General features: G+C 39.7%; 1 protein-coding gene across 1 annotated transcript in view; it reads left to right on the forward strand.

Annotated features, from left to right (window-relative positions):
- LOC109034084 (uncharacterized) overlaps nucleotides 1–23703 on the forward strand; it is a 106480-nt gene extending 82777 nt beyond the window's left edge. The window contains 4 exon segments of the mRNA XM_072300048.1: nucleotides 2440–2509; nucleotides 2512–2556; nucleotides 19458–19647; nucleotides 21647–23703. Coding sequence (XP_072156149.1) covers nucleotides 2440–2509; nucleotides 2512–2556; nucleotides 19458–19647; nucleotides 21647–21758 — 417 coding nt within the window. The 3' untranslated portion in view covers nucleotides 21759–23703.
- Nucleotides 23704–24308: the final 605 nt, after the last annotated feature.

The following is a 24308-nucleotide window of genomic DNA, read 5'->3' on the forward strand; positions in this document are numbered from 1 at the left end:
CAGAGAAAATTCCGTGAAATTTTCAAAAGAATCTACACCACCGTTCCGTGAAAAAAAAAAATAAATCACCCGATGATGGTTGATGTGATTTGATACATTCCTCTTTCCTTGATGTGATCCAAAGAATCCACGAGAAAGAGCGAATTGTCAGATCTGAAACGTCGCAAACCGAGTTGCATGGTTTGGTAGCTGAACCATGGATCTGAATCTCTATGACGAACGGAAAGGCGTTTTATTAGTTAATTAGGAAGGCAATGGAGATGTTGCATGTGTGAGGAATTTGCGATTTGACTATTGATAATCATGTAAAAGTTCGCGAGAAACACGATGGCGCCACTGGTTTTCTCTGAAATCAACTCCCAAGCTCAAAAAAGCTCTCAAGTTGAGGCCAAAATGGAAGGGATATCCCACGCTATCCTGGGAGTCCGCGTCTACGTCAAGACAAACTCTCCATGCAAAGATGGAAAGCAAATAAATACATTAGCAGTGATGCCGTGTTTTCAGTTTTAGAGTCCCCAAATAAAATGGCAGCCCTGTCAATGTATTTGCTCCCTATCTTTGCACGGAGAGTTTGTTTTGATGTAGAGGTGGACTCTCAGAATGGCGTGGGATATCCCCTCCATTTTTGCCTCAACTTGAGAGCTTTTTCTGAGCTTGGGAGTTTATTTCAGAGAAAACCATCGTGTTTCTCGCGAACTTTTACGTAAGAATCAGCAGTCAAACCGCAAAGTCCTCAAAAATGCAACATCTCCGTTGTCAGATCTGAAACTTCGGAAACCGAGTTGCGTAGTTTGGTAGCTGAACCGTGGATCTGAATTTCTATGACGGACGGAAAGGCATTTTATTAGTGAAAGGAACGTAATTCAGGTCTGCTGGGAAATTCAATGCGTGGATTCGATTGGGAGGAGACTCCTGGCACCCAGGCCCAGGCTCTAATCACGGTGAGCAGGTGTCTCTCTGAGCGGAGACGATGTGGCAGCTGGACTCTCAATCTTAATTGAACAGACGAGGAAGTAATGAGAGCCGTGCCCTAAGGGCCCGCCGCCCGCAAACAAAAAGAAAAATCCAACAACTTCCCTCGTATTCTCTCAGACTCTCCAAAAGCACAGTACTCAGCTGAGGGTCTCAGCTGAGCACTGAACTCTTACGGACCCCAACAACTCTTCGCTTATGGCCGGTGAAACTACAAAAACGCGTATTTCAGTTTGAGACGCTTCAGACTTTCTGACATAATTCATTTTTAAAATTTAAGAATACTCAAGGTCATTTCTTGAAAATCTTCCTGATTTGCCTTCTTCGTGAAAATGAATATTTCAAGTCATAGTGGTTAAACCGCTTCTCATAAAATAAAATTAGATTGGAGATTTTGGGACACCGAAAACAAGATGGGCATTTTGTAGTCTTCGTCAGCCGTGTTTTGAACATGCTATCGCGCGAACGCGATCGCGGCAAAAATCTATGTCACGCAAAAGTCTTAAATGACACTGTAGATTTACAAATAATATTTCGATTTTGCACAAGATACCATTTAAAAGTATCAAATGGGGCTACGGCTGAACATTCATAGCACGTGCCACATGGGTAGATAATCTGACCGTTCATACAGGCATAGTTGGATTTTTTTTTTTTTTTTTTTTTTTTATCAGAAAGATCAGGAGCAGAATGCATTTTGTAAAAACTAGGAGGGATGCACTTTTCACGCCCTGCGTTTTTAGTGTATTTTCCGAAGAAAATACACTATTTAATTTTCGATGGAGCAGTCTCTGAATCCTAACTTTGGATTGCGGTAACCTATCATCCATGTGCTAACTTCTGAATTGCAATATGACTATGGCCAACGTGCGAAACCACGTATTTCCATCGCGGTGTTTCAAGATTTCCGCTCCTATTTTATTTTCTCAAAGAGAAAGTAGCAAACACGTCTTGAAATTCGTGCAGAATACACTGCCGACAGAGAAGAATACACAAGGCAGCTCTCCAGAAATTGCGTGGTCTAGTTTTCTGAAGGAAAAGTAACGTATGACAGCTCTGCTGTTCTAAGGAAAAATGCCGTATGAACCTTGAGGTGTGTCCAGATTACTTTTAATAAAACACAAATTTTCTGGGTAAACTTATGCATATTTTTCTCCAATTTTTTCAGATTATTATGTTTGCAATTTCACCTAAAGCTCCTGAAAATTTCACAGAAAAATATTCATAACTTTCCTTAAAAATAAACATTTTAACAAAGGAAATTTGGCAACTCTCGAAGGTTCCTAAGCGTTCAGAAGCATTCTTCTTTAGCACGGCAGAGCTGAAGTCTGCAACGGCGCAAACAAATTTGATTGGATTCGCATTTTGGCCGTCGATTTGCAGGTCAGAGAGTCCCAAGAATTTGGTGCTTAAAATGAACCCAGTCAATGAAATGATTTCTAATGTGTTCTGAATTTTTGTTGACAGATAGTGTGCGGTATTTTAGTGGTTATAATGGGATGTGTCGCATGCATAGAAGAAAGAGGAGATCTTACGAACCTGGATTTGGAATCCCAGCTGGTCTCTCCACAGTCATAGCGGCAGGTAATTTGTTTATCTCTTTTTCGGCTGAAATCATATCTCAGTGCTGTAAAAATGATCGCATTATGTATTTTATGCTTAAATTCTCCTCTTTATGAAATAAAAATTAATTGAAACGAAATGATACAGGAGATTATTTTTGAGAAAAAATCGCGCACTGAACGCGCGCGTCGTAGATAGACGGAGTGAAAACATTGGAATTTGCAGTTAGCAGCATATGGACGTGAAGCACTTCTATATGATAATGCCCGAAAAATATGAAATTCCGGGTAAAAAGCTTTTTCAAAAATTCAAGGGAAATAGTGTAGCTCCGAATCCATCGAAAATCAACGGATTTGAAGGGTTTCGCTTCTAAATTTCACACTGGACTATGGCGGTCAAAAAATGGAAGCCCTCAAAGAATTGTCATAAAATTCAGCGCTCTTACGCTGCGAAAATAGACTGATAGTTACGTGGTAAAACTTGGATGGATCCATTTTCCAACTAGCTGTAATAGGAAGATTTCACCTCTCACGACTGTGAATCTTTGAAAATGGTCAGCGCTGCAGACTTAAGGAAAGACAGGACGCCTTCAATTGTATGCCTACGCAAAACGGAAATCTCTGAAGCACGAATAGTTGCATCCGATCGCCGTGTGGTGTATGTGCCGTTGTGTGCTCGTCGTATTTGTCAGCCTCCCCCGCAATTTTCTTTTTTGCGGGAAAACACGGAACTTTTAAATTGGTAAAATGCGAATCTCAATATACTCACGCGAGTACATCATAATTTTATTAAATTACTTTAACAGTATTTTAACAATAATTATAATATTTGTGAGGGGAGTGAAACACTGGAAAGTACTGTAAACTTGCCCTTGCTTTAAAATATACCATTGACAATGTAATATACAAGAGAATCTTTTTTCGACGCTTTAATTACAAATCATTTAACTGGCGCACAGCCCTGTTCCTTTTTTTATTGTATGCCCAGTAATTGTATGTAGCGAGAAAAATGAATTGTAGATATAAAGCTCTGATTAATTTTGGAAGTAAAATGGCCGAGGGAGCGAAGACTTGGCGAGCGTGAACGCCTGTCGACCTGAGGTTGAAATTAAAGATTCCGTACGTCTGCCACTTCTGCCAGTCGATTGGAGTATAGACGCAGCTTCTGCTTCCTTCTCCCTCCCCCCCCCCCCCTTCATATTAGATTGCACTTCCGCTCCAGCTGACGAGTGTTGATTTTCATTACTGCCACTCAAATGTGTAACCTTGTCACATCTCTAACAACTAGAATAGTTAAGAGAAATCCTACTTTCTATTAAATACTCCATCACTTGTCCTGAGAGACCTCAAAAATGTAAAAATGGAAAATTAATAATTTATATTCCAAGAAATTGTTCATTTGGAGCTGATCCACGCGAATGCCACATGCTACAGTGGCGGGTTCCCGGCCAAGGGGATCCCTCCTCGGGCCAGAAAAAAGGGAAAAGAAAAAAGAGGGGAAATGACGAAAATGTCAGGGAAAATTTGTTAAATCACCTTCATTTGCTTGCTAGAATGGGTTTGAGATTTTGAACAAGAAATTTTGCGCGAAAACTATTTTCAATTATGCATTTTTTAACCATCCGTCAGATCTTCAATTGTCGGGGAATTTCACCAGAATGTGTCAGGGATCAGGGAAATGTCAGGTATTTCCTTTTTCTAAATTCCGTGGCAACCCTGACTTAAATGCCTCAACTTCATTAAAATTTCACGCAAGGCGCAATTCACTAATAAAAAGTCACTGCGTAAAGAAACCTCTAACGGGAGTTAAATTAGGAAAATAGGACCTTTCAGAGAACGTCATCCATCCCCAGAGATATCAGAGTATATCCGACTAAAGACCGGAACGATACAAAACTTTATAAATAGGTACTTCATCTGCGGTAAATCTTCAAGTCCGCAGTTAGAAACCTGCGAATTTCTAGCGGGTGTTGAGGACCCATATCTTCTCGTCTCCACGCAACTGCAATTAATCTGGAGCAGAGAGACGGATCGTCTTAATGATAACCCTGCAAATACGGGTCGTTACCCTGTTGCGTAATACGTTGTCCCTATCCGTCCCTCCTTTCTGAATTGGAGGATTTTGCGAGGTTGCCAGGAGTCAGACGAAAGGTCGCCGGCTTTTTCATGTCTTTTATAGTGAAAATTCCTAATCATGCAGCTGCATTGTGATCAGAAGGAATTTCGATTGTAGCGATGGAAAAAGTTTTAAGGAAGAACGTCCCAGTAGCGACGACCCTTAAATCAACATTTTAGAAGCTCGTCGCAAGTTCAAAAAGAGAAATCTCGAAAAAACTTTTAAAATTTACATTCAGGAAATCCTTTTCGATTTTTTTTTTTTTTTTTTTTCAAAGTAAAATTTACAAGAAGTAAACTTTAGTAAGTAATGCTTAACCTTAAAATACCATTTTGGCTCCTGTTCGATTGATTTTTGTGAAACTCGGTATCAAGGGTACTTTTTGACAAGATGAGATGGAAAAGAAACCTCTCGGTATAACAATTTCGGACTTTCAAAATTCGTTTAAAATAAAGTATCCGTTTAAAATAAAGTTGAATACTTTATTTAAACTGAAAATTTCATTTTCAGCTCTTTGTAACCCTTATATATGAAAATTACTCATCGCTTGGCATTCCACGTATGTAGCGCAAATAGCACACTAAGTCAACGCATGGAGAGTCATCTATCCGTAGATCGCGGTCGGACCACTATAAAACGCCTTCAAATGCGTATGATACTGTGCAACACACCAAAGTTTAAATAGTTGTATTCTTAGGTTGGAACCTAACTCAAAGATAATTTCTCTACCGAATAAGGCATTTTAACCTGTGAACTGCTGTGTTTCAAGTTACCTTTCATATTTTATGACCATTATCGTCCCTGACAAATAATGTAAGCCTTAATTGACCTTCAAAGAAAGAATTATCATTGTATAAATGTGGCCAACGAAAGAGGCTCGCCTAAACGGAAACCTGTTCATGAAACTTTCCTAGTTTTTAAGTGTGTCCGGTATATAATGGGAGCTATTTTTTAACAGAAAACTTGAATTTCCAGTCAAATTTTCAAAATCCATTAAAAAAAATCCATAATGGCGGACACGGCCTAAAATGCTATCTCTGCTCCTCTTCGATCGATTTTTGTGATACTCAGTATCCCGCGGTATGTTTTGACGGGGAACTCGAACTTTCAGTCAAATTTGTCAACATTCCAAAATCCAAGGTAGTGGACGTGGCCCAAAGTGCTGTATTGGATTTTCCAATTGTTTGTTGGATGTTATTGGATGTTGTAACATAACGCACTATTTTGTTAAAAATTAATCGGCTTTATATATATGAACACATGACTTGATGCAAATGGAATTTTTTTCCAAAACCGATTATAAATGACGTACTTTTATTTTTTACACGATGGCCATTCGGGCGGGCCGCCCATCTTTAGGTGACTAAAACGTTTCAGTTGGCCATAGCGTAAAAAATAAAAGTAAGTCGTTTATAATCCGTTTTGGAAAAAATTTCAATTTGCATCAAGTCGTGTTTGCCAAAAGTATTTATCCTCGCAATCAAGATATGTATTTATTCTCTGTTCATTTTCAAAATGAATTCTCCGTCAGTCGATACAGACCTTGATATGGGCGCGCTCTCCAACACTGATGTGTGGAAACTCCTTGTTTACTCATTCGTTTGATTATGTATCTATTTAGTTTTTGATCCGGTTAAATTGGCTCTGAGCTTGAAAAGTCATTTAAAATGGTCTTTATTTCATTATCATAGTTATTTAGCACCTAGCATTCAAGTAGACAAGCGGGTTTTCTCTGAAGCTCTGCAAATTCCTTAGTAATTTATTAGTTCTATCTGGTAAGAATAACGGATCCAAATAGTGAAGGATGGAAAGCCAAGGGACCCATCTCCAGGTTGAGGGAACTGTGACAGGGCTGCGGCCTAGGCGCGTACTGGATTTACATCTTGTCTACTCAGGCTTTAGCTTTTAACAAATTACGTCAGAGCTGTATGTTCAGGGTCTCTAAGAAATTCGCAAGCGAGAATCTTCCTAAACGCTCCCTCATTTTTTTCTAAGTCGAGGAGGAAGAGGAGGAGGAGGAGAAATTTTCTGACTATTCTCTTTTTTTTATTCTTCTAGAAACCGGCCCAAAACAAGTGGATAGGTTACGAAAATTAGAAACGATAGTTAAAATAACTGCTAAAATGTAAATGAATGAAACTTTCTTCCACCTGTTTTTTTTTTTTTTTTTTTTTTTTTTTTTTTTTTTTTTTTTTTTTTTTTTTAATTCAAGTAAAACGGTCTATAAGAAACCGCTGACTTTTGCAAAAAAAAGTCTCTTTAACAAATTTTGAGTGTTGAAATACTACGAAAATATTTTAAATTGTTTTAAACTTTTTACTTGAATTTGCCTCTCGTAATCTTGAGGTCAGAAAGACATTTTTTCCTTTAAATTTTAACAGTCTATTGGAGTTTTCCTTATTTTTAAATGCACAATTATTTTTAAAGCATATTTTTTAACCAGTCCTTATATTGCCACCAAGGAAGTCATTTAATAAAATTATGATCCCCGCATGGCCGGTAAATTAATTGTGTGAGTTCACGGTGAAATTAGCGTCAAGCATCGAACGATCGTTAATTCGAAGTTGCAATTTTATATTACGGAAGTTGTATATTTACGGTTGAAAACGCGTGGAAATACCAGTAAAATTGAATAATGTGGGGGAAAACTCGCTGTCAGGTTATATCAAATGCACTAGCTTTTTCAAAAGGACAGAAGTTTATTTCAGTTAATTTTGACATGCGATTTCTGGTGATCCGCTCTTTAACCTCATGCGCCATTTAAAGACCTGCAATTTGGTCAAAAGTTAAAGTACGAAGCCGAGAGAGCGGGAAAAGGACGGGTGGCTTAATTATGCTGAGAGGAAAATCCACATTACCAGCACAACGAGAGATTGTTATCATGCCCGAATTCTAATGTAAACGCAAAAGACGCAGATAGTAGATAAGCACCAAGTTTATTTAACAATGCCTATATTGCTTAGGAACTGGCAGAACTTACTCACATTTACGCTCTCGTAAGATGGCGGTGTGGAGACACCGTTGCAAGATTTTCAAAGAAAAACACGGTATTTTCAAAGGAGTTGTATATTATAGCACTTACTAATTGGGGTTACTACAGATGTTAGGGGGCCATTTTCTTCCTATTGTTCCAAAATTCCTGATTCAAAGTAAAGCGGTCTAAAATGCAGTAGTCTATAATATGTATAAATAATAAACATTGTTAAAATAAATTTTTCGAATCACTTTTTCAGGCATAATGTAAACGATGAAATTTTTCTTATCGTAGGGAGACAGGAGAACCCTTTAATGATGGCTCAAGTTGCAAAATGCGCAGCTTCGATTGCGACGTTGCAAGTCGCCGCTTACGTTTTATTATTTTTAAAAGAAAGCAAACCAAAAGTTAAACTTGAAATTTTCTGTGAGTGTTTCTCATCCATTCAATAATATTCGCAGAACGTTTTGAAGAGACGCGCTGGTTCGTTTAAAAAAAAACACGAGGAATTCGAAGATTTCCGACTCTGAGAAGGACATACACATTATCTGACTTTAACTCTCAATATTTTGCATGCGAGTTCACATCTTTTCTGATTTTTGATTTCTGATCAAAAATTTTCTTTCCTCTTTCTTGCAAAAAAAAGAAGCCTTACGTAACGAATTTTCAAGTAAATGCCCTACTTAGGCTTTAGCTTATGGCTTAGACAGAATTGTAACCAACAGGATCGTGGAGGATATCTGCAGTCATAGGTGATTCGACGGGTGCCATTTTTTGTGTCAGAGCGACGTGCGATATATCGCATCAATTCGCTCCATAATTTCAGCTACTTGTCATTTTTTTCGAATTTTGAGATCGCACGTCTGTTGTCATTAGACTAAAGAATTCGTACCAAATTTGACAAAGAAATTCAACGTAATGAAGACAGGTTTTTTTTCTTTTTTTGGAGGAAAAACATCGCATTTGATATTGATATCAAAACTGCACTCGGATGCGATATTTTTCCTCTGAAAGAACCCTACTTTATTACGTCGAATTTCTTTTGTCAAATTTGATACATGAATTCTTTAGCCTCATGACAACAAAAGTGCGATCTCAAAATTCAGAAAAAATGACAAGTAGCTGAAATTATGGAACGAATTGATGCGATATATCACACGTCGCTCTGACACAAAAAATAGCAACCGTCGAATCGCCTGAGAGCCAAATAACAATAACTGTACATTTTCACCGATGCGAGTAATCAGGAGAAAATCATGCAACAGCTCCAGTGTCTGCAGAGTATTTTGTAATTTTTAAAACCCTGTACTTCGAGGCTGGCGTCAGATCATAACCAAGTTGTTAACATATCGATAGCCAAAGTGTGGGAAGACGTATCTCCGTTTTCTACGATGCAGATTTACTGCCGTACTTTATTTTTTCTTTGCAAAACTGGTCGACGTAATTTCTCAAAAATCTCCTTGATTTTTCTTCTTTATAAGCAGAATATTCTGTGTAAATTTCAAGTTATAAGTCGCTTGTTCCTCTTCGAAAAAATTAAATAGGAGAGGAAATTTTGAAACATCGCAATGAAGATACATGGTTTCTTACTTTGGCTATCGACATACCCTCACTAAGTATTGTAAAAAGTGCAAAAAATTCGAATATATTTTTCTTTTCTAAATTAAATAGAGACAGGCAGAAAAACATTTGAGGATGAACATGTATTGAGTATTTCATGAACACAAACAGGAGATGCGGCTCAAAAATATTAGCTCGAAGCTTCAGAACTGGGATGGTACGCTTGGCACCAGAGCGAAGGGGCCAGAAAAGCTGTCTCTTCATTCGAGTCACGCGTCAAGTGTATTCTTACTGGCGCAATTCAAACGGCGCTTTGTGATTGGGTAAACTTGTCTAAGAGCGATATCGTGTTACGCATCTTCGGTAGTATTTTCATAACACCCTGCCAACAGCGCCAGCCGCGGAATTTTATTGCCTTGCCGAACGCCGCGCCGTCGCTTTTGAATTTTAGCGAGCCTCCTGAACTGTTCTCATATGAGAAGTTGTGTAGGATGACTTAAAATGTAGACCCGTTCCCCTAAAATTTTGCTGGGAGTTATTTACTACACACCAATGCCTTTCGTGGGCTATTATTGCATGTCTTTAAAAGTGTTCAGTAATGAAGTGGGTTGCAGGTTCGTAAATACAATTATTTGAAGGTGCCTTGAGAAAAGTAAGTCATTGACACCTTGAAAGAAAGAGATCGATACAGTGGCGTGGCGTGCTTTGCGATATATCGATTGATCTGCCATTTAAACCAACGGAAAAGGGTCGATAGACAGGGTGTTCGCAGCAAACACCTTAATAATCGATTCTTTATAATAGCTTCAAATGGAGATATATCGATAATCGATCATTTACGCCACGCCACTGGATCGATACAGAGAGCGGGTAATACCGGTATAAAAACTCATCTTAACATGCATCTGCGCTTTATTATAGCTTATATTGAACAGCGCAGTAACAAAAGACTAGAAGATTTTAAATATTTTATTTTAGTCCGTGAATGCCCTAAATACTTTGAAATGTTATGAGCTGAATTTAACTTTGGCCGGACGAATACGTGCAATGTCAAAAGACACGCCGATAAGTAATTAACGATGGAAGTTGTAAGCATTAAACATCCCTAATTACGCTAATATTCCTGGTAATGGAGTGGGAAGAGGCAATGGAAGACGACGAAAAAGGCGAATAAATTAGTCCCTGCCGGCCAAACAGACGCAGACTATCGGCAAAGCCGCAGTCCGGAGTATGTATAAAATAGGGCCCTAAGAAGGTCGATGAGTGCGTCTCAGAGGGGCTTGTTATCTTAATTTGATGGGCTTTCTCGCGAGATTATCACCAGCGTTGCCCGATTGTTCCATAAATAACACATACAGGGTGTCTCCGAGTGTAACGGCCAGACTATACTTACACTGAAAAAAAAATCTCGGTGTATTCACTAAGAAAAGGGTAAAATTACCAAGATTCAGGGTTCTATTTGATCCCAATTTTTTCTTGGTAAAATTACCATTTATGGGATTGGTAATTTTACCGAGAAATCTCGGTAAAATGATTGAACTTTCTCGGTAATTTTACTGGACCTTGGTAAAAACGCCAATATTTTTTATCGACTATGGTAGAATTACCGAGATAAAATGGCAAAGTTACCGGGAATGGATTACCAATAAAAGTGGTATTCTTACCTGAAAAAAAACAGTAAAAATACCGGTTTTTAGGTAAGTTTACTAGTCTGTCTTGGTAAAATTACCAATAATTGGTAAAAAAGCGAGATGGTAAAGGTATCAACGGACCTTGGTAAAAACGCCGAGAATTTTTTTCAGTGTAGGTCCGTGTCCTATGGGTAAAAAAAGGCCTCTCTTCAAAAAAGTATTTTCCAAAAGTGCCCTCAGTTGGAGTTACGGTCCCCCAAGTTTTTGTAAAAATCACCTTTTTCATTAATTTTGGCGTCAATTGGACTGAGTTAAGCAGAAAGGAACCAACCCACATTTTGGAAAAAATTGAGTTATGAGTGGTTTTGAACTCAACCACTGCTCTACTATCTATCGCCATAAATTCAAAGTTTTTGTTGGAGCACATTTTGTAGAAATTGAACTTGAAGTTTATCTTTTACATTGAGTCTTATGCAGGAGTCAAACTTTAAACCTATTTTTCTCGGTTCGATTCCGATATGTGGATTGGTTCCTCTCTGTTTAACTCCGTCCAATTATGGACCGAGACTGTTACAAATGGTCATCTCCTCCGATGTTAAGCACTAAAATTTTAGATGCTTTAAAAACTATCAAAATTTGAAGATAAAGGACAAATTCAGAGGTCTTTAAGGAAAAATTCAGTTTTGCACCCCTAACCCCTTAGAATCGCCGAAATTTTCTCTGAACTTGATACGCGTTGATATATTTGAGGTCATGCATGAAATCAGTGGTTAAAATTACGGAAAAAGCCCTTCATCCCTGAGTTTTAGTCTATAATCGTCACCAAAATTCAAAGTAAAGGAGAATTTTCTCAAAAATTTGCAGAGGCTGTTAGATTTGATTGAGCTATGGATGGAGACACTTTTTAAAAAGAAATATACAAAAGAGAAAAGTCTTATTATGACCCATGAACTTGCTCCTACAGTGTGGCTGTATAAATCTGGGAAATCCTGTGATATTATTCAAAAACGGGAAAATAAGGACGAAAAGGCAACCTGCGTTACAGCGGGTAGGCAACCCGTGCCCATAAATTAGAGCTCTTTTCTGTGAACCTGTGGCTTTCCCCAGCGTCTATCCGGGGAAGTAGCAAAGCTCAGGTATCTGGCGGCGGCGGTGGCTAGATTTCTTGAAGCTCCGCCGAGGATTAGCCCGACTTGGGACCGTTTTTTATCCCTTTATTTTGCCCTATTGTCAAGCTCATGTGACTTACGACAATGAGGTCTAGAAAATATGCGCACGGTTGCCCAGCAGCCTAAAACATTGTTATTAAAAAATCTGGTGGATCTGCCATATCGACGGTGAAACTACCAAACCACGTATCTCGGTTGCGGTGTTTAAAAATCTACGCTCACATTTTATTTTTTTAAAGTAGACCAAATCAATATCATTCCTTGAAATTTTCACAGAATTTTCTCCGCACGAGGAGGAAAAATCACAGAAATTTTCAAGACTGGACGTCAAGTAGTTCTTCATTTAAAAAATAAAGTATGACAGGAAGTCTAAGACGTCGCAAACCGAGATACGTGGTTTGGTAGTTTCACCGTCGATATGCTCGTCGTTCGCGTCAATTAGTGACTGTGACAAGATCGATCTATATAGATCAGTCATTCCCGAAACCGAAATGACAATCTTCTGCGCATGACGTCAGCATTACTGCCGCGAAAACCAGAAAAGTCGGAAACAATGCTATTCTTATGAGAGAGAGAGCAAATTTTTCTCAATGAATCATTTAAATTTCTTACTTTTAAACTTTAAAACTTTCTGAGTGTCGAATGGAACGTTTAGACATTAGCGTCCAGGGTTATTCAATTCAAGACGGCGTGCAACGTTGCAATCGGAGTAGAAGCGGGGTTTTCGCGCGCATTTCATCAATATTTGACTCCGATCGTGGAAGGCGCTCTTGATACAACTATTTCACCACGGGGGATGTCCACATTGCCGCTTGCTAGATTGAAGGCGTTCTGAACTGTGATGACGGCTCGGTCACACTGCGCCTGCAGACGCGGTGCTAACAGCGGAGCAAAACTAGAACATCGCTTCGACATTCTCTACCTGCTTTCTGTTTCTATCAAAGTTTACCGAAACACATGAGTCACACTTGCAAAATTTTGGATCATCGCTAATGTTTTTTTTTTTTTTTTATTTATTTTTTTTTTTTTTTATTTCAAAACATTAAATTTTATGTAAGGAAACCGATGCTTACATCCCAGAGTTCTCTTGAAATTGAGATTGGATTCTTGCAATTCGTCACTTTTAACAAACAGAAATGAAGCGAGCAACTACATATTTGAACTGTGGGTATGGTAACTAAGTGGGTATGTGGTATCATACAAAATTGAAGGAAAATCATACGTTTTCGTCCTTCCCAAAGTATCAGATGTTTATGAGTTTTATGCGCACATTTACGTAGCCTTAATTGAGTCAGAAATTTACGTGTATGCCACGATATTGATGTGAATAACGCGCAATTATAATAATCTTTGAAATTCGCCAGGAACACGACGTATTTGCCGTGATATCGTGGTAATTATCGTGTAATTTCTAATTTGTTTTACAAAATCCCGGAAAAATCACTTTTTCTCCGCGATGTAGATGACAAACCCGCCATTGCCGAGAATTAAACGAAACAGCTGGTTGAATACCGTAATTTTTCGCGGCTGAAACTCACCAGCTAACTTCAATTAAACATTGAACTGACAAAAGTAACAAATCTTTATGAAAATAACCAACTTTTGATTGGGTATTTTTGATTATTATAATTATCTTATGAGCTTACTGCAGAACAGACCAAAATAGCAGCTTTAATCAGCATGCTACTAATCTCTGCATTTTTATCAAACCAGTGGGTCTCGCCAATTTTGAAATAGTAAATAATAATTCAGAAACACAATTAGTAACTGATCACTAATCACAGTGATTGCTGATGGTGGGGGTTTTCCTGTGCGTAGCACGGGTTTCCTGCTAGTGACCTTATACATAGGAGGAAGAGGAGGCTAATACAACAGCGAGAAGTTAAGATCAACAATGACATCAAGTGAAAACGAAGACACCTACAGTGAGTTGATATAAGAGAGTGCACTAGTCTAATGGTCTTGATGGAGGTGTCGAGGGAAAGTAGAGCACCCCAGTGTGAAAATACTTGCGCCCTTCTTGATTCGGTTCCTCTCAGATGAACGAAAGAGCAAGAGCTATAGATATGAAAATTACTCATCGTTTGGCATTCCACGTACGTAGCGCAAATAGCACACTAAGTCAACGCATTGAGACTCATCTCTTCGTAGATCGCGGTCGGACCATTATAAAACGCCTTCAATTGCGTGTGATACTGTGCAACACACCAAAGTTGAAATAGTTGTATTCTTAGGTTGGAACCTAACTCAAAGATAATTGCTCTACCAAATAAGGCACGTTAACCTGTTAACTGCTGTGTTTCAAGTTACCTTGCATATTTTATGACCATTATCGCCCGTGACAAATAATGTAAGCCTCAATTGACCTTAAAAGAAAGAATTATCATTGTATTAATGTGGCCAACGAAAGAGGCTCGCCTACATGGAAACCTATATATCATATATGGATATCTATATATCATAGATCTCGCTTAGATATCACCAAACTCTCCTGTTCCAGATGTATTTTTCTGTGGGTCGGCTCATTAGGCGGTAAAAGCTCAATGTCCAACTAGGAATCCGGAAGATGCAGCCATTTAGTTTTGCTTTCCGTAGAGTCATCGCCTGGGGTGATTTTTTCCCCTCTTTTTTCCATATTAGGATTAACATACGATCCATTACTTTGAGTTTGAAGAAGATCTCGGATGTTCGGATCTCGGAAGTTTTTTTCTTCAGGTTTATTTTGAACGAATGTTTTATTCCTCTCGTATGTTAGTTCTTGTACCATGGCCCATTACAATATTTTACCGAACCCAAGACTGCCGTGTGAAAAACACCGTATGAACACGTGAGTGTTGCCAAATGTTCCCCGATAAAATAATAATTGTTGAAAATTGTTTTGAATGTCTCTCCTTCAAATTGTCAGATGTTTTGAATCCAGTTGCGAAGAACAATCTCTGAAAAATAAAGAAAAAATATTCACAAAACCAAAATATTTCGGTATTATTAAAGGAAATTATTTAACGTTCATAGGCTTATACGGCGTTCTTCCCTCACAGTCTCAAAGTCGTTGAGCAACCAAGTCTAGAGGAATGTTTTATATTAAAAAAAAAAAAAAAAAAAAAAAAAAAAAAAAACCGCGGACAAGAAATTTACCGAAGCTCTGGTTCTTTAGCCGTAAGTCCTGTATCCCTACAGTATTGGGGAAGAAATCGGGTTGAAGTTTGAGGGCAACTTTAACATGAGCTTCCGTGAGATTAATTAGGTATCTTGACTGGGCTTTCTCGGATCCGACTTGTACTGACGTGCCGAAGATGAACGCCGTATAAACATTCAAGAGTTGCCAAATTTCCCTCGATAAAATGACTAATTTTGAGGAAAGTCATGAATATTTGTCCCTGAAATTTTCAGGCGCTTTAGGTGAAGTTGCAAACAACATCATCTGAAAAATTGGAAGAAAAATACTCAAAAATTTACCCGAAAATTCGCTTTTATTAGAGGAAATTCGGCAACGCCTGACGGTTCATACGGCGTTTTTCCTTAGCACGGCAGTGTAGCTCGGGCGTTCTTTTGTTTATTCAACTCGAAAGACGGACGAGAAGATTGATTTCATGGATGGATGACTTCTCCCCCGCGACCGCGAGATTGGTGGGGCTCACACCGGGGGGGGGGGGGGGGGTTGCGCGTATGATACGGGGGTCGGGATCTTAATTCTCGGGTCGAGGCAAGTTCCCGTGGAAATTCACACGGAGCGGGAGGACAGGAGCTCGTTTGGGAAAAGTTCCGAGGCCTCGAGGCTCAAGTGTGATCGGTATTCAACATTCGACGTGGCCTCTGTCTCCCGCTTGAAATGAGCCGAGAAGCAACCGCAGCCCTTTGCCCGCGCACGCCGCACACCAGTACACGCTCCCGCCACACTTGCCGAATTTCAGGAAACCTCATTCGACACTTTGCCTTAGTGCATGGTGTCTAGTTTTTTAAAAACCGGGATTCATCGGGGAGTGAAAAGTTACCGGGAAAATCAGGGAATCTGTTCCAGAAACCAGCATTGGCGTGGCGTGCTTTGAGATCTATCGATATTGCCCCATTTGAAGCTGTGGTAAATAATCGATTATCAAGGTGTTCGCTGCGAACACCCTGTTTATCGATACATTTCCATAGATTTAAATGACCGATCAATCGATATATCGCAAACCACGCCACGCCACTGGAAACCAGGAATCTCTTCTCTAACCATCCAGAGATTATTTCGTTTTCAAATTTGGCAGTCTAATCTGACGTGTGCCAAAGAAATGGCCGTAAGATTAATTAAAATCGATATTCATATCTGAAACTCTGGGAGATTGTATTCTTTTCCCCGAGAAAATCCCGGGAAAGTGGGAGAAAACTTCGGTTTCTCATCGAGGAATGAGCTCCTGAAAATCAGGGAAAAATCAGGGAATGAGCTTTTCCAAGAAAACTAGACACCATGCCTTAGTGCAACAATAGTTATCAGTCGCTTGCAGTATCAACATTATTGCCGATACTGCCGTGCTAAGGAAAAACGCCGTATGAACTTGTAGGCGTCGCCAAATTTCCTTAGGTAAATCACGAATTTTCGGGAAAAGTTTTGAATATTTCCATCCAATTTTTCAGATAATTTTGTTCGCAATGTCACCTGAAGTTCTGGAAAATTTCAAGGAAAAATAGTCATAACTTATCTCAAAAGTAACGTTTTATCGAAGAAAATTTGGCAACTTTCGAATGTTCATACGGCGTTCTTTCTTCGCACGGCAGAATAGTTATCAATTATCAATCAAATAATGTACTGAGGGCATTGCTATTAGTCCTACTCTATACACCTTGAGTTCCTCAAGTCACTTGAGTCAAGTGGCAGTGCATAGGGGGAAGTATTTTTCAAAAACTCATAATAAAAGAAAGAAATTAAAAGTAAATATGTATAAAATCTGCTTTTAAAATTCATTAGAGAGGAGGCAATTTTTGGACACTTTTTTATGTTAAATCTACGTAAAAAGACCGTAATTTTCCTAAGAGTAAGTATTTCAACAATTTTCCGCCCTTTAATTCCACTTTATTCTCCTTTATTCCGCTTTTCGTAGTCTTACAAAAGAGTATGTGCAAAAAGCATGATATTTCTTCTATAAAGCTTCGTAGTTTTAAAAGTTATCTTTCTGGAATCTCCAATTTTTCAATTTCTTTTTCTTTTTGAGCAGTCGTCCCTATCGGGGGTTGTTGTATTTTACTCTCCGAAAATTCAATAATGAAAAATAAAATTGTTCTTGTTACCTGTATACAACAGAATAATTGAATTTTTCAGCAAATTTTTAATATCAACGTTGTTGGCAATGAGTTTGCTCTCTTCCTTATAAATCGCAAAGCTGTGTCTTGCACACGTGAAAAAATCATGACAAATACCGCGAACTCAGCTCATTAGGCACTCTCAGATGAAGCAAAACAATTTTTGTGTGCAAATTCTCCATTGTTGAACCTCTTTCTCCCTCCCCTTCCATGAGATAGTTCATGAAACTCGCACTTTGATTCACACAAAAATCGTGTACCAAATCGCCTCGCTGAGCCAATATGTAGTAAGGATATTAAAAGTGGCAGCGAGGACTAAGCGGATATTACTTCGTCACACCATGGGTGCCAATCTCTCCGGGAAAATGAGATTTTCGCATTTGAAACGTGATGTGTGCTACATTCCGATTTCGAGCCGTGGCAACACTGCGGTGGGAAGCTGCCGAAAATCGGCTGAGTTCCACGTCCGGATTTATTAAATAAGTTTCTCTTCCTCTCACCGCCACCGTCACATATCAGGGATGATATTTGGTAGAGCTGGGAGGGTAAGTGGAGGACACGCTGCTCGTTTTTCCGACTCGTTGGCAAAGATTTGTCGAGTGTTATATTGAGTGTTACCCTTTCTCAGCTGTCCAGGCTGCCGCATTGGTCACGAACTTCTGCACTGAAAAAAAAAATCTCGGTGTATTTACTAAGAAAAGGGTAAAATTACCCAGAATTCAGGGTTCTATTTGATCCCAGTTTTTTCTTGGTAAAATTACCAATTCCATAAATGGTATAATTTTACCAAGAAATCTCGGTAAAATTGTTGAACTTTCTCGGTAATATTACTGGACCTTGGTAAAAACGCCAATATTTTTTATCGACTGTGGTAGAATTACCGAGATAAAATGGCAAAGTTACCGGGAATTGATTACCAATAAAAGCGGTATTCTTACCTGAAAAAAACAGTAAAAATACCGGTTTCTAGGTAAGCTTACCAGCCTGTCTTGGTAAAATTACCAATAATTGGTAAAAAAAGTGAGATGGTAAAAGTACCAACGGACCTTGGTAAAAACGCCGAAATTTTTTTTTCAGTGTGGGAAAGCAGGAGAATATCTTCTGGTACATAACGAGAATCACATCCTGGAATTTTGAATAGTTCCGTCAGTTCGAAAAATTGAGTCAATGAGGTTGGCAGGGTGGGTTTTGCGGGGTCAAATCCCCCAAAAGGCTCGTGTCCCTCCAGAACAGTTGGACGGCATTTTGCAATACGGAACTACAATTTTAGCTTATTGTAGAAACAACATATCGACGGTGAAACTACCAAACCACGTATCTCGGTTTGCGACGTCGTAGACTTCCTGTCATACTTTATTTTTTAAATGAAAAACTACTTAACATCCAGTCTTGAAAATTTCCGTGATTTTTCCTCTTTGTGCGGAGAAAATTCCGTGAAAATTTCAAGGAATGATATTGATTTGGTCCACTTCAAAAAAATAAAATGTGAGCGTAGATTTTTAAACACCGCAAACGAGATACGTGGTTTGGTAGTTTCACCGTCGATATGTGCCATCAGTTTCCTTATGTAGATAGGAGTTTTTGTGTACAAGCCATGAATTACAGTTCCTTATTGCAAAATGCTGTCTAGTTATGACCGCCCATTATCATCAAAAGAGCTCTTAGCCCCCTTGCCGCCTTTCCCCACAAAAAATCTCTCACTATACGCTCATGCTTCGGTCAAAACAAAATTACTTGAAATTTGATCATGATATAGAACTCCGGTGGCAAGTAAAAAAAAATGTGTTCTAGTCTCAAAGGTTCCAACTTATTTACGTTCATCAAAAAATGAAAGAAAAAAAAAAAAAAAAAAAAAAAAAATTCAATAAGTACGCTTTATTCTTTTCATTGGCCAGAATGGAAAGAGGGGGCACTTCCGGTATGATCTCTATTACTGAGAGGCCACCGGCGAAAGTCAGCAATACACTTTTACTTGTTTAAAAATTAAAAAATATCGTAAAAATTTATTGTGAAATCGGACGGGGAAAAAGATGAAAAAGTACAAAATGCATTGATAAAGAAACTAATCGATGTTAAGAAAGGACAGGGCGAAAATTGACGTATTTGTAACAGAGATTCTTCTACCTAGGCATTCAATGTTATTATTTTCTTTTTTGACATCATTTATGAGTTTAATCTTTCTTCTGTTGATGGCAGGTGCCAGTATTCACACAAGCAGAGGTTTTGGAGGGTACCGACCGCCATCGGGATACGACGCTCTCTCTAGTCTCAGGTTTCTCGGCCCTACCATCCAGATAGCAGCTCCTCTGACATGCCTTTGGCTCACTGCTTTTTCTATGAATATATTACTCTTAGTGCAATCTATTCTAACAGTCAAACAGCCCAAGTAAGTGCTCAGATTCTTCCTCGTGTGTAATATTTCCTGTGAGAATCAATCTTATTGTAAGTGAGGGAAAGAAAATTACCTTTTAAAATGAACCAAGCCAGGAGAATATTCCCCTGAAAGAGTAAATGCGAAACTTATGTCTCATTGAATCTTCGTTGACATCAATGTTGATCCAAGCACCTGATTTCTAGAAACTCTAGTATTAAGGTGGCGTGATAATGTTGAGAAATTTCGAGATGGATCATTCCCCGTCGAAATCCATAAATATCACCGTTAGTCGATCACCGCTGACTGAAATCTGAATATGTCTTAAAATATTTGATCACTCACTCCAAATGGACGTATTTCTATCAAACGGAACTATGTGCATGAAGACATGAGCCCTGAGACCCATAAGAATACATGCATACCAGGGCTCACGTCATAATGCACATAGTTCCGTTTGACAGAACTGCGTCCAAATCATCGTCCTAAATTCCATGCTAACTCAAAAAATCTCGAGATGATCCGTATAAATTCGAAACAACCGCAAATTAAAACGTTTCCTCAGACTCCGTGCAATCGCAGCGTACTTCACGAAGGAGATGGACAGTGTAGCGCCTTCAAAATCGAATGTATGCAATTAGGTTAATCGCCGAGCTAATATACTTGCTTTCAGCAATGAGTTACACTCGCATCACATGACAGTTCTCCTTCGACACAAATTTCGAAAATAAACGAACGTCCTTGCTAATGGATAGTATTTCAAAAAATATTTAGAAAGTTTCAGTTTTCTTGGTGCACCACGGCGCAAAGTCTAATTGGACGTATTTCTACCAAACAGACTTATGTGGAGGTGAGAAATATGGGGTGTGCTCGTGGAAGCTGCATAAGAAGCAATGTAAAAGTGGGCGTGATTCCTTTTGAAGAATTGGAAAAGCGAGATTTTACATTCTATCAAACAGACCTATGTGCCAACTGAATACGGAACTCATGAGCCGCGGGCATGGCAAGAGAGCCTTGTGGACAGGGCTCATGAGTTAAAGCGTCCCGACGACGATGTCCCCGCCGCCGCGCTCCCGAGTCCACCCTCTCGTTGCCGCTGACGTCACTGGCGCTTTATTATTCTCATTCACTTTTACGGCCAGAGAACTAACGAGCACACCCATATTTCTCACCTCCACATAGGTCTGTTTGGTAGAAATACGTCCAATTATAGATAGAACGACGAGAGAAACGACTACCGGGGCGGTCTTTAACTCATGAGCCCTGTCCACAAGGCTCTAGATACATGTCAGCGGCTCATGGATGCCGCACTTAGTTGGCTCACAGTTCCGTTTGCTGAATTGGAGAAGCGGGATTACACGTTCTGTCAAACGGAACTATGTGCACGGTGTATGAGCCGTGGGCATGTGACAAGAGCCTTTTGGACAGGGCTCATGAGTTAAAGACCGCCCCGATCGTCATTTCCCATTCATTCTAATAGCCCGAGAACGAACGAGCACACCCCATTTTTCCCTCTACACGTAGCTCCGTTTGATAGAAATACGTCAAAATGCTCTCAAAGTTAGTTTCACTGAAAAAAAATTATCGGCGTTTTTACCAAGGTCCGTTGGTACCTTTACTATCTCACTTTTTCTACCAATTATTGGAAATTCTACCAAGACAGACTGGTAAACTTACCTAAAATCCGGTATTTTTACTGTTTTTTCAGGTAAGAATACCACTTTTATTGGTAATCAATTCCCGGTAGGTGACTTTGCCATTTCATCTCGGTAATTCTACCACAGTCGATAAAAAATATTGGCGTTTTTACCAAGGTCCAGTAAAATTACAGAGAAAGTTCGATCATTTTACCGAGATTTCTCGGTAAAATTACCAATTCCATAAATGGTAATTTTACCAAGGAAAAACTGGGATCAAATAGAACTCTGAATTCTTGGTAATTTTACCCTTTTCTTAGTAAATACACCTAGATTTTTTTTTCAGTGTTAAGCTAAAAATTGTGGATGGTTTTCAGCTCGAGCGAGACATCTCTGCTGCTCTCGGTGATCGAGATGACGCTGACAACTCTGACGTTGGCCACGGGGCTGGTGATCATGCGGATCGACTGCGTGCACGACCCCGACTGACCCGAGGCCATGGCGCCGGCCGGCGGCACCGACTTCACCGCCTCCGGCACCGGCGTCAGCATGATCGCAGTGCCTTCCACCTCCTCCGAGAAAACCACCCCCGCCCACTCACACTCCGCCCCCTGCCCGTCGGCCGCCTCCGCCGCCTCCACCTCCGGCAGCTAGAACTCCACCTGGGTCTGAACCACCCGCCCATCGCCTAATCATCACATTGCCTCCAACTCTTTGCTCCTTCCTACGAGAATGGAGAGGCCGTAACTAGTCAGTTGTGTGACGTCAAGCTAGTAGATATTTACCGAAAACAACAAGCATCTCCGGGTCATCAGTACATCGATGTGTGAGGCAGCTGCGTGGACCAATCAGAGTGGCCCTCGATCGGCCGAAGTTGCGCGAGCGGCCCGTTTGAATCTGAGTGGAGTAACGATTTTCGGCATTACGCTTTCATTTCCTCGATTTTTAGACGATGTCACAAATGGGTTAGTTAGTTTTCGAAAGTGAAATTTCATCCTCTTTCGAAAAGGTTCTTATGAAATTTTGTGTCAGATCAACTCTGAAAAAGATATCGGCGAGAAATCATCGCGCGGCAAGCGTTCTCCCATAAGAACGCGTGTTAAACCGCGGCCGAGTTTCATCTACTAGTGTGACGTCACAGAATCATAGTTACGGCCTCTCCATTCTCGTAGGCAACGCTCCAAGCTGAAGCTTCATCTTGGTTAGAGTACCAATATAGCGAGAGTATAGACAGATGTGAAACTCCGAAGATCCATCGGGCCTTCACCGATGCCTCCGCGAATGAAGTTAGGGCCCAGAAATGCAGTCAACCTATGAATTTCAATTATCCAGAGCGATTTACTACACGGAGAAAAAAAATTCGTGCCTGGGACCCGAAGTTTATAGGCCATATGTATCGCTGAAGTTTTCGGATTGAGCATCTAAACACTTTAGGTCCAGCTGCTGAGGTTTGGATCACACATCTGAAACTTCAGTTCTTACATCTGAAGTAATTTGGTTTTCACATCCGAAAAACCTCGGTTCTCACATCTGAAGTACTCCAGATGTAAGAACTGAAGTTTCAGATGTGTGATCCGAACCTCGACAGCTAGACCTAAAGTGTTCAGATGCTCAATCGGAAAACTTCAGAGATCCATACGACCTAAACTTCGGGTCCCACACACGAGGTTTTTTCTCCGTGTAATACAATTGTTATGAATCAACGTTTATAAAGCACGTATTCGACTTAGTTTTTGCATAAATTTACCCATTTTTGCGGAAGAACGCTCATTTATGCACATTCTCGGCCATTTTGGTTAGCATTGGAATCTGCAGACTGGCAGTGAAATTTTGTGTGTTAGAAGTTGGTTAGGAGGATGGCTGCACTTTTGGGCCCTGATCCCTCCATAAAGCGATCTGTCCACATTCTCGCTATACAGGTACTCTAAACCGGGTTGTAAGCCCATCACCAGTCTCAGCTCCTGCCTCAGGGCATTTTGTTCCTGCATCCATGGTAAAAGATCGGGGGAAAAACAATGGACATCGGCGTTGAAACTACCAGACCACGTATCTCGTTTGCGCTATTCAAAAATCTTCAGCGCAGATACAAATAATTATTGAGCTCTCAGGAGGTTTCAGATCATTATTGATTATGTATTAGTAGGTAACGAAACAAGAAACGTTTATTTTTAATTTGTATTTAAGTCTCTGAATATTTGAACACTGGACGAATAATTTGTGTATATATAAACTGGTGCATAATCACTGTTAATTCTAAAATTATAAAAACTGTAAATCGATTTTTGTGTTTTTGATCTGTCAGTTTTTTTGCCAGTTTAATCTTTTCTGCTGGTGAAAGTCGTTTTAGTATACTTAATTTTTGGCAAATACACATTATACAAGTCGTGTTTTTTTCTTACGTAACTTAATTACAGCTGCTTTATTTTTCAATTTATTTTCGTGTTTTAATTGTTCTTTGTCCTGTAAATATTTTACATACATACATAAAGTCGCTTTTATAGCGCCGCCTCGCGCTCTGCGACGCCCAATCGCCATTGCCCCCTATCCTCCCAGAGATCATCAGACAATTGGCACCTTCTGATCTCCTCCTCCACCCCTTGTCGCCAACCTTTCACAGGACGTCCACGCCGTCGCCTTCCGGGAGGTAAATATTGAATATTCCGCCTGTAAATATTTTTAAGGCAAAAATAACTGGAACCAAGCTTCAACCACACAAGTTACAATTTTGACGAGTTCATAACGCTAGCTTTTTCGATTGTTACCTCTTTCGTCACGGTTTGAAGAGTGGCGTGGCGTGCTTTGCGATATATCGATTGATGTATCATTTAAATCTATGGAAAAGAATCGATTATTAGGGTGTTCACGGCGAACACCCTAAAAATCGATTCTTTACCACAGCTCAAATAGGGAAATACCTCACGCCTCGCACGCCTTACCTCACGCCTCGCCACTGAGTTTGAATCTGACCCAGAGACTGACCGGCCCATTGACATGAGTGTTGTGAGCCTGAACCACAGTCAAACAGACGATTCACATGAT

The sequence above is a fragment of the Bemisia tabaci genome, chromosome 4 (genome assembly GCF_918797505.1).
Source record: "Bemisia tabaci chromosome 4, PGI_BMITA_v3".
Classification (NCBI taxonomy): domain Eukaryota; kingdom Metazoa; phylum Arthropoda; class Insecta; order Hemiptera; family Aleyrodidae; genus Bemisia; species Bemisia tabaci.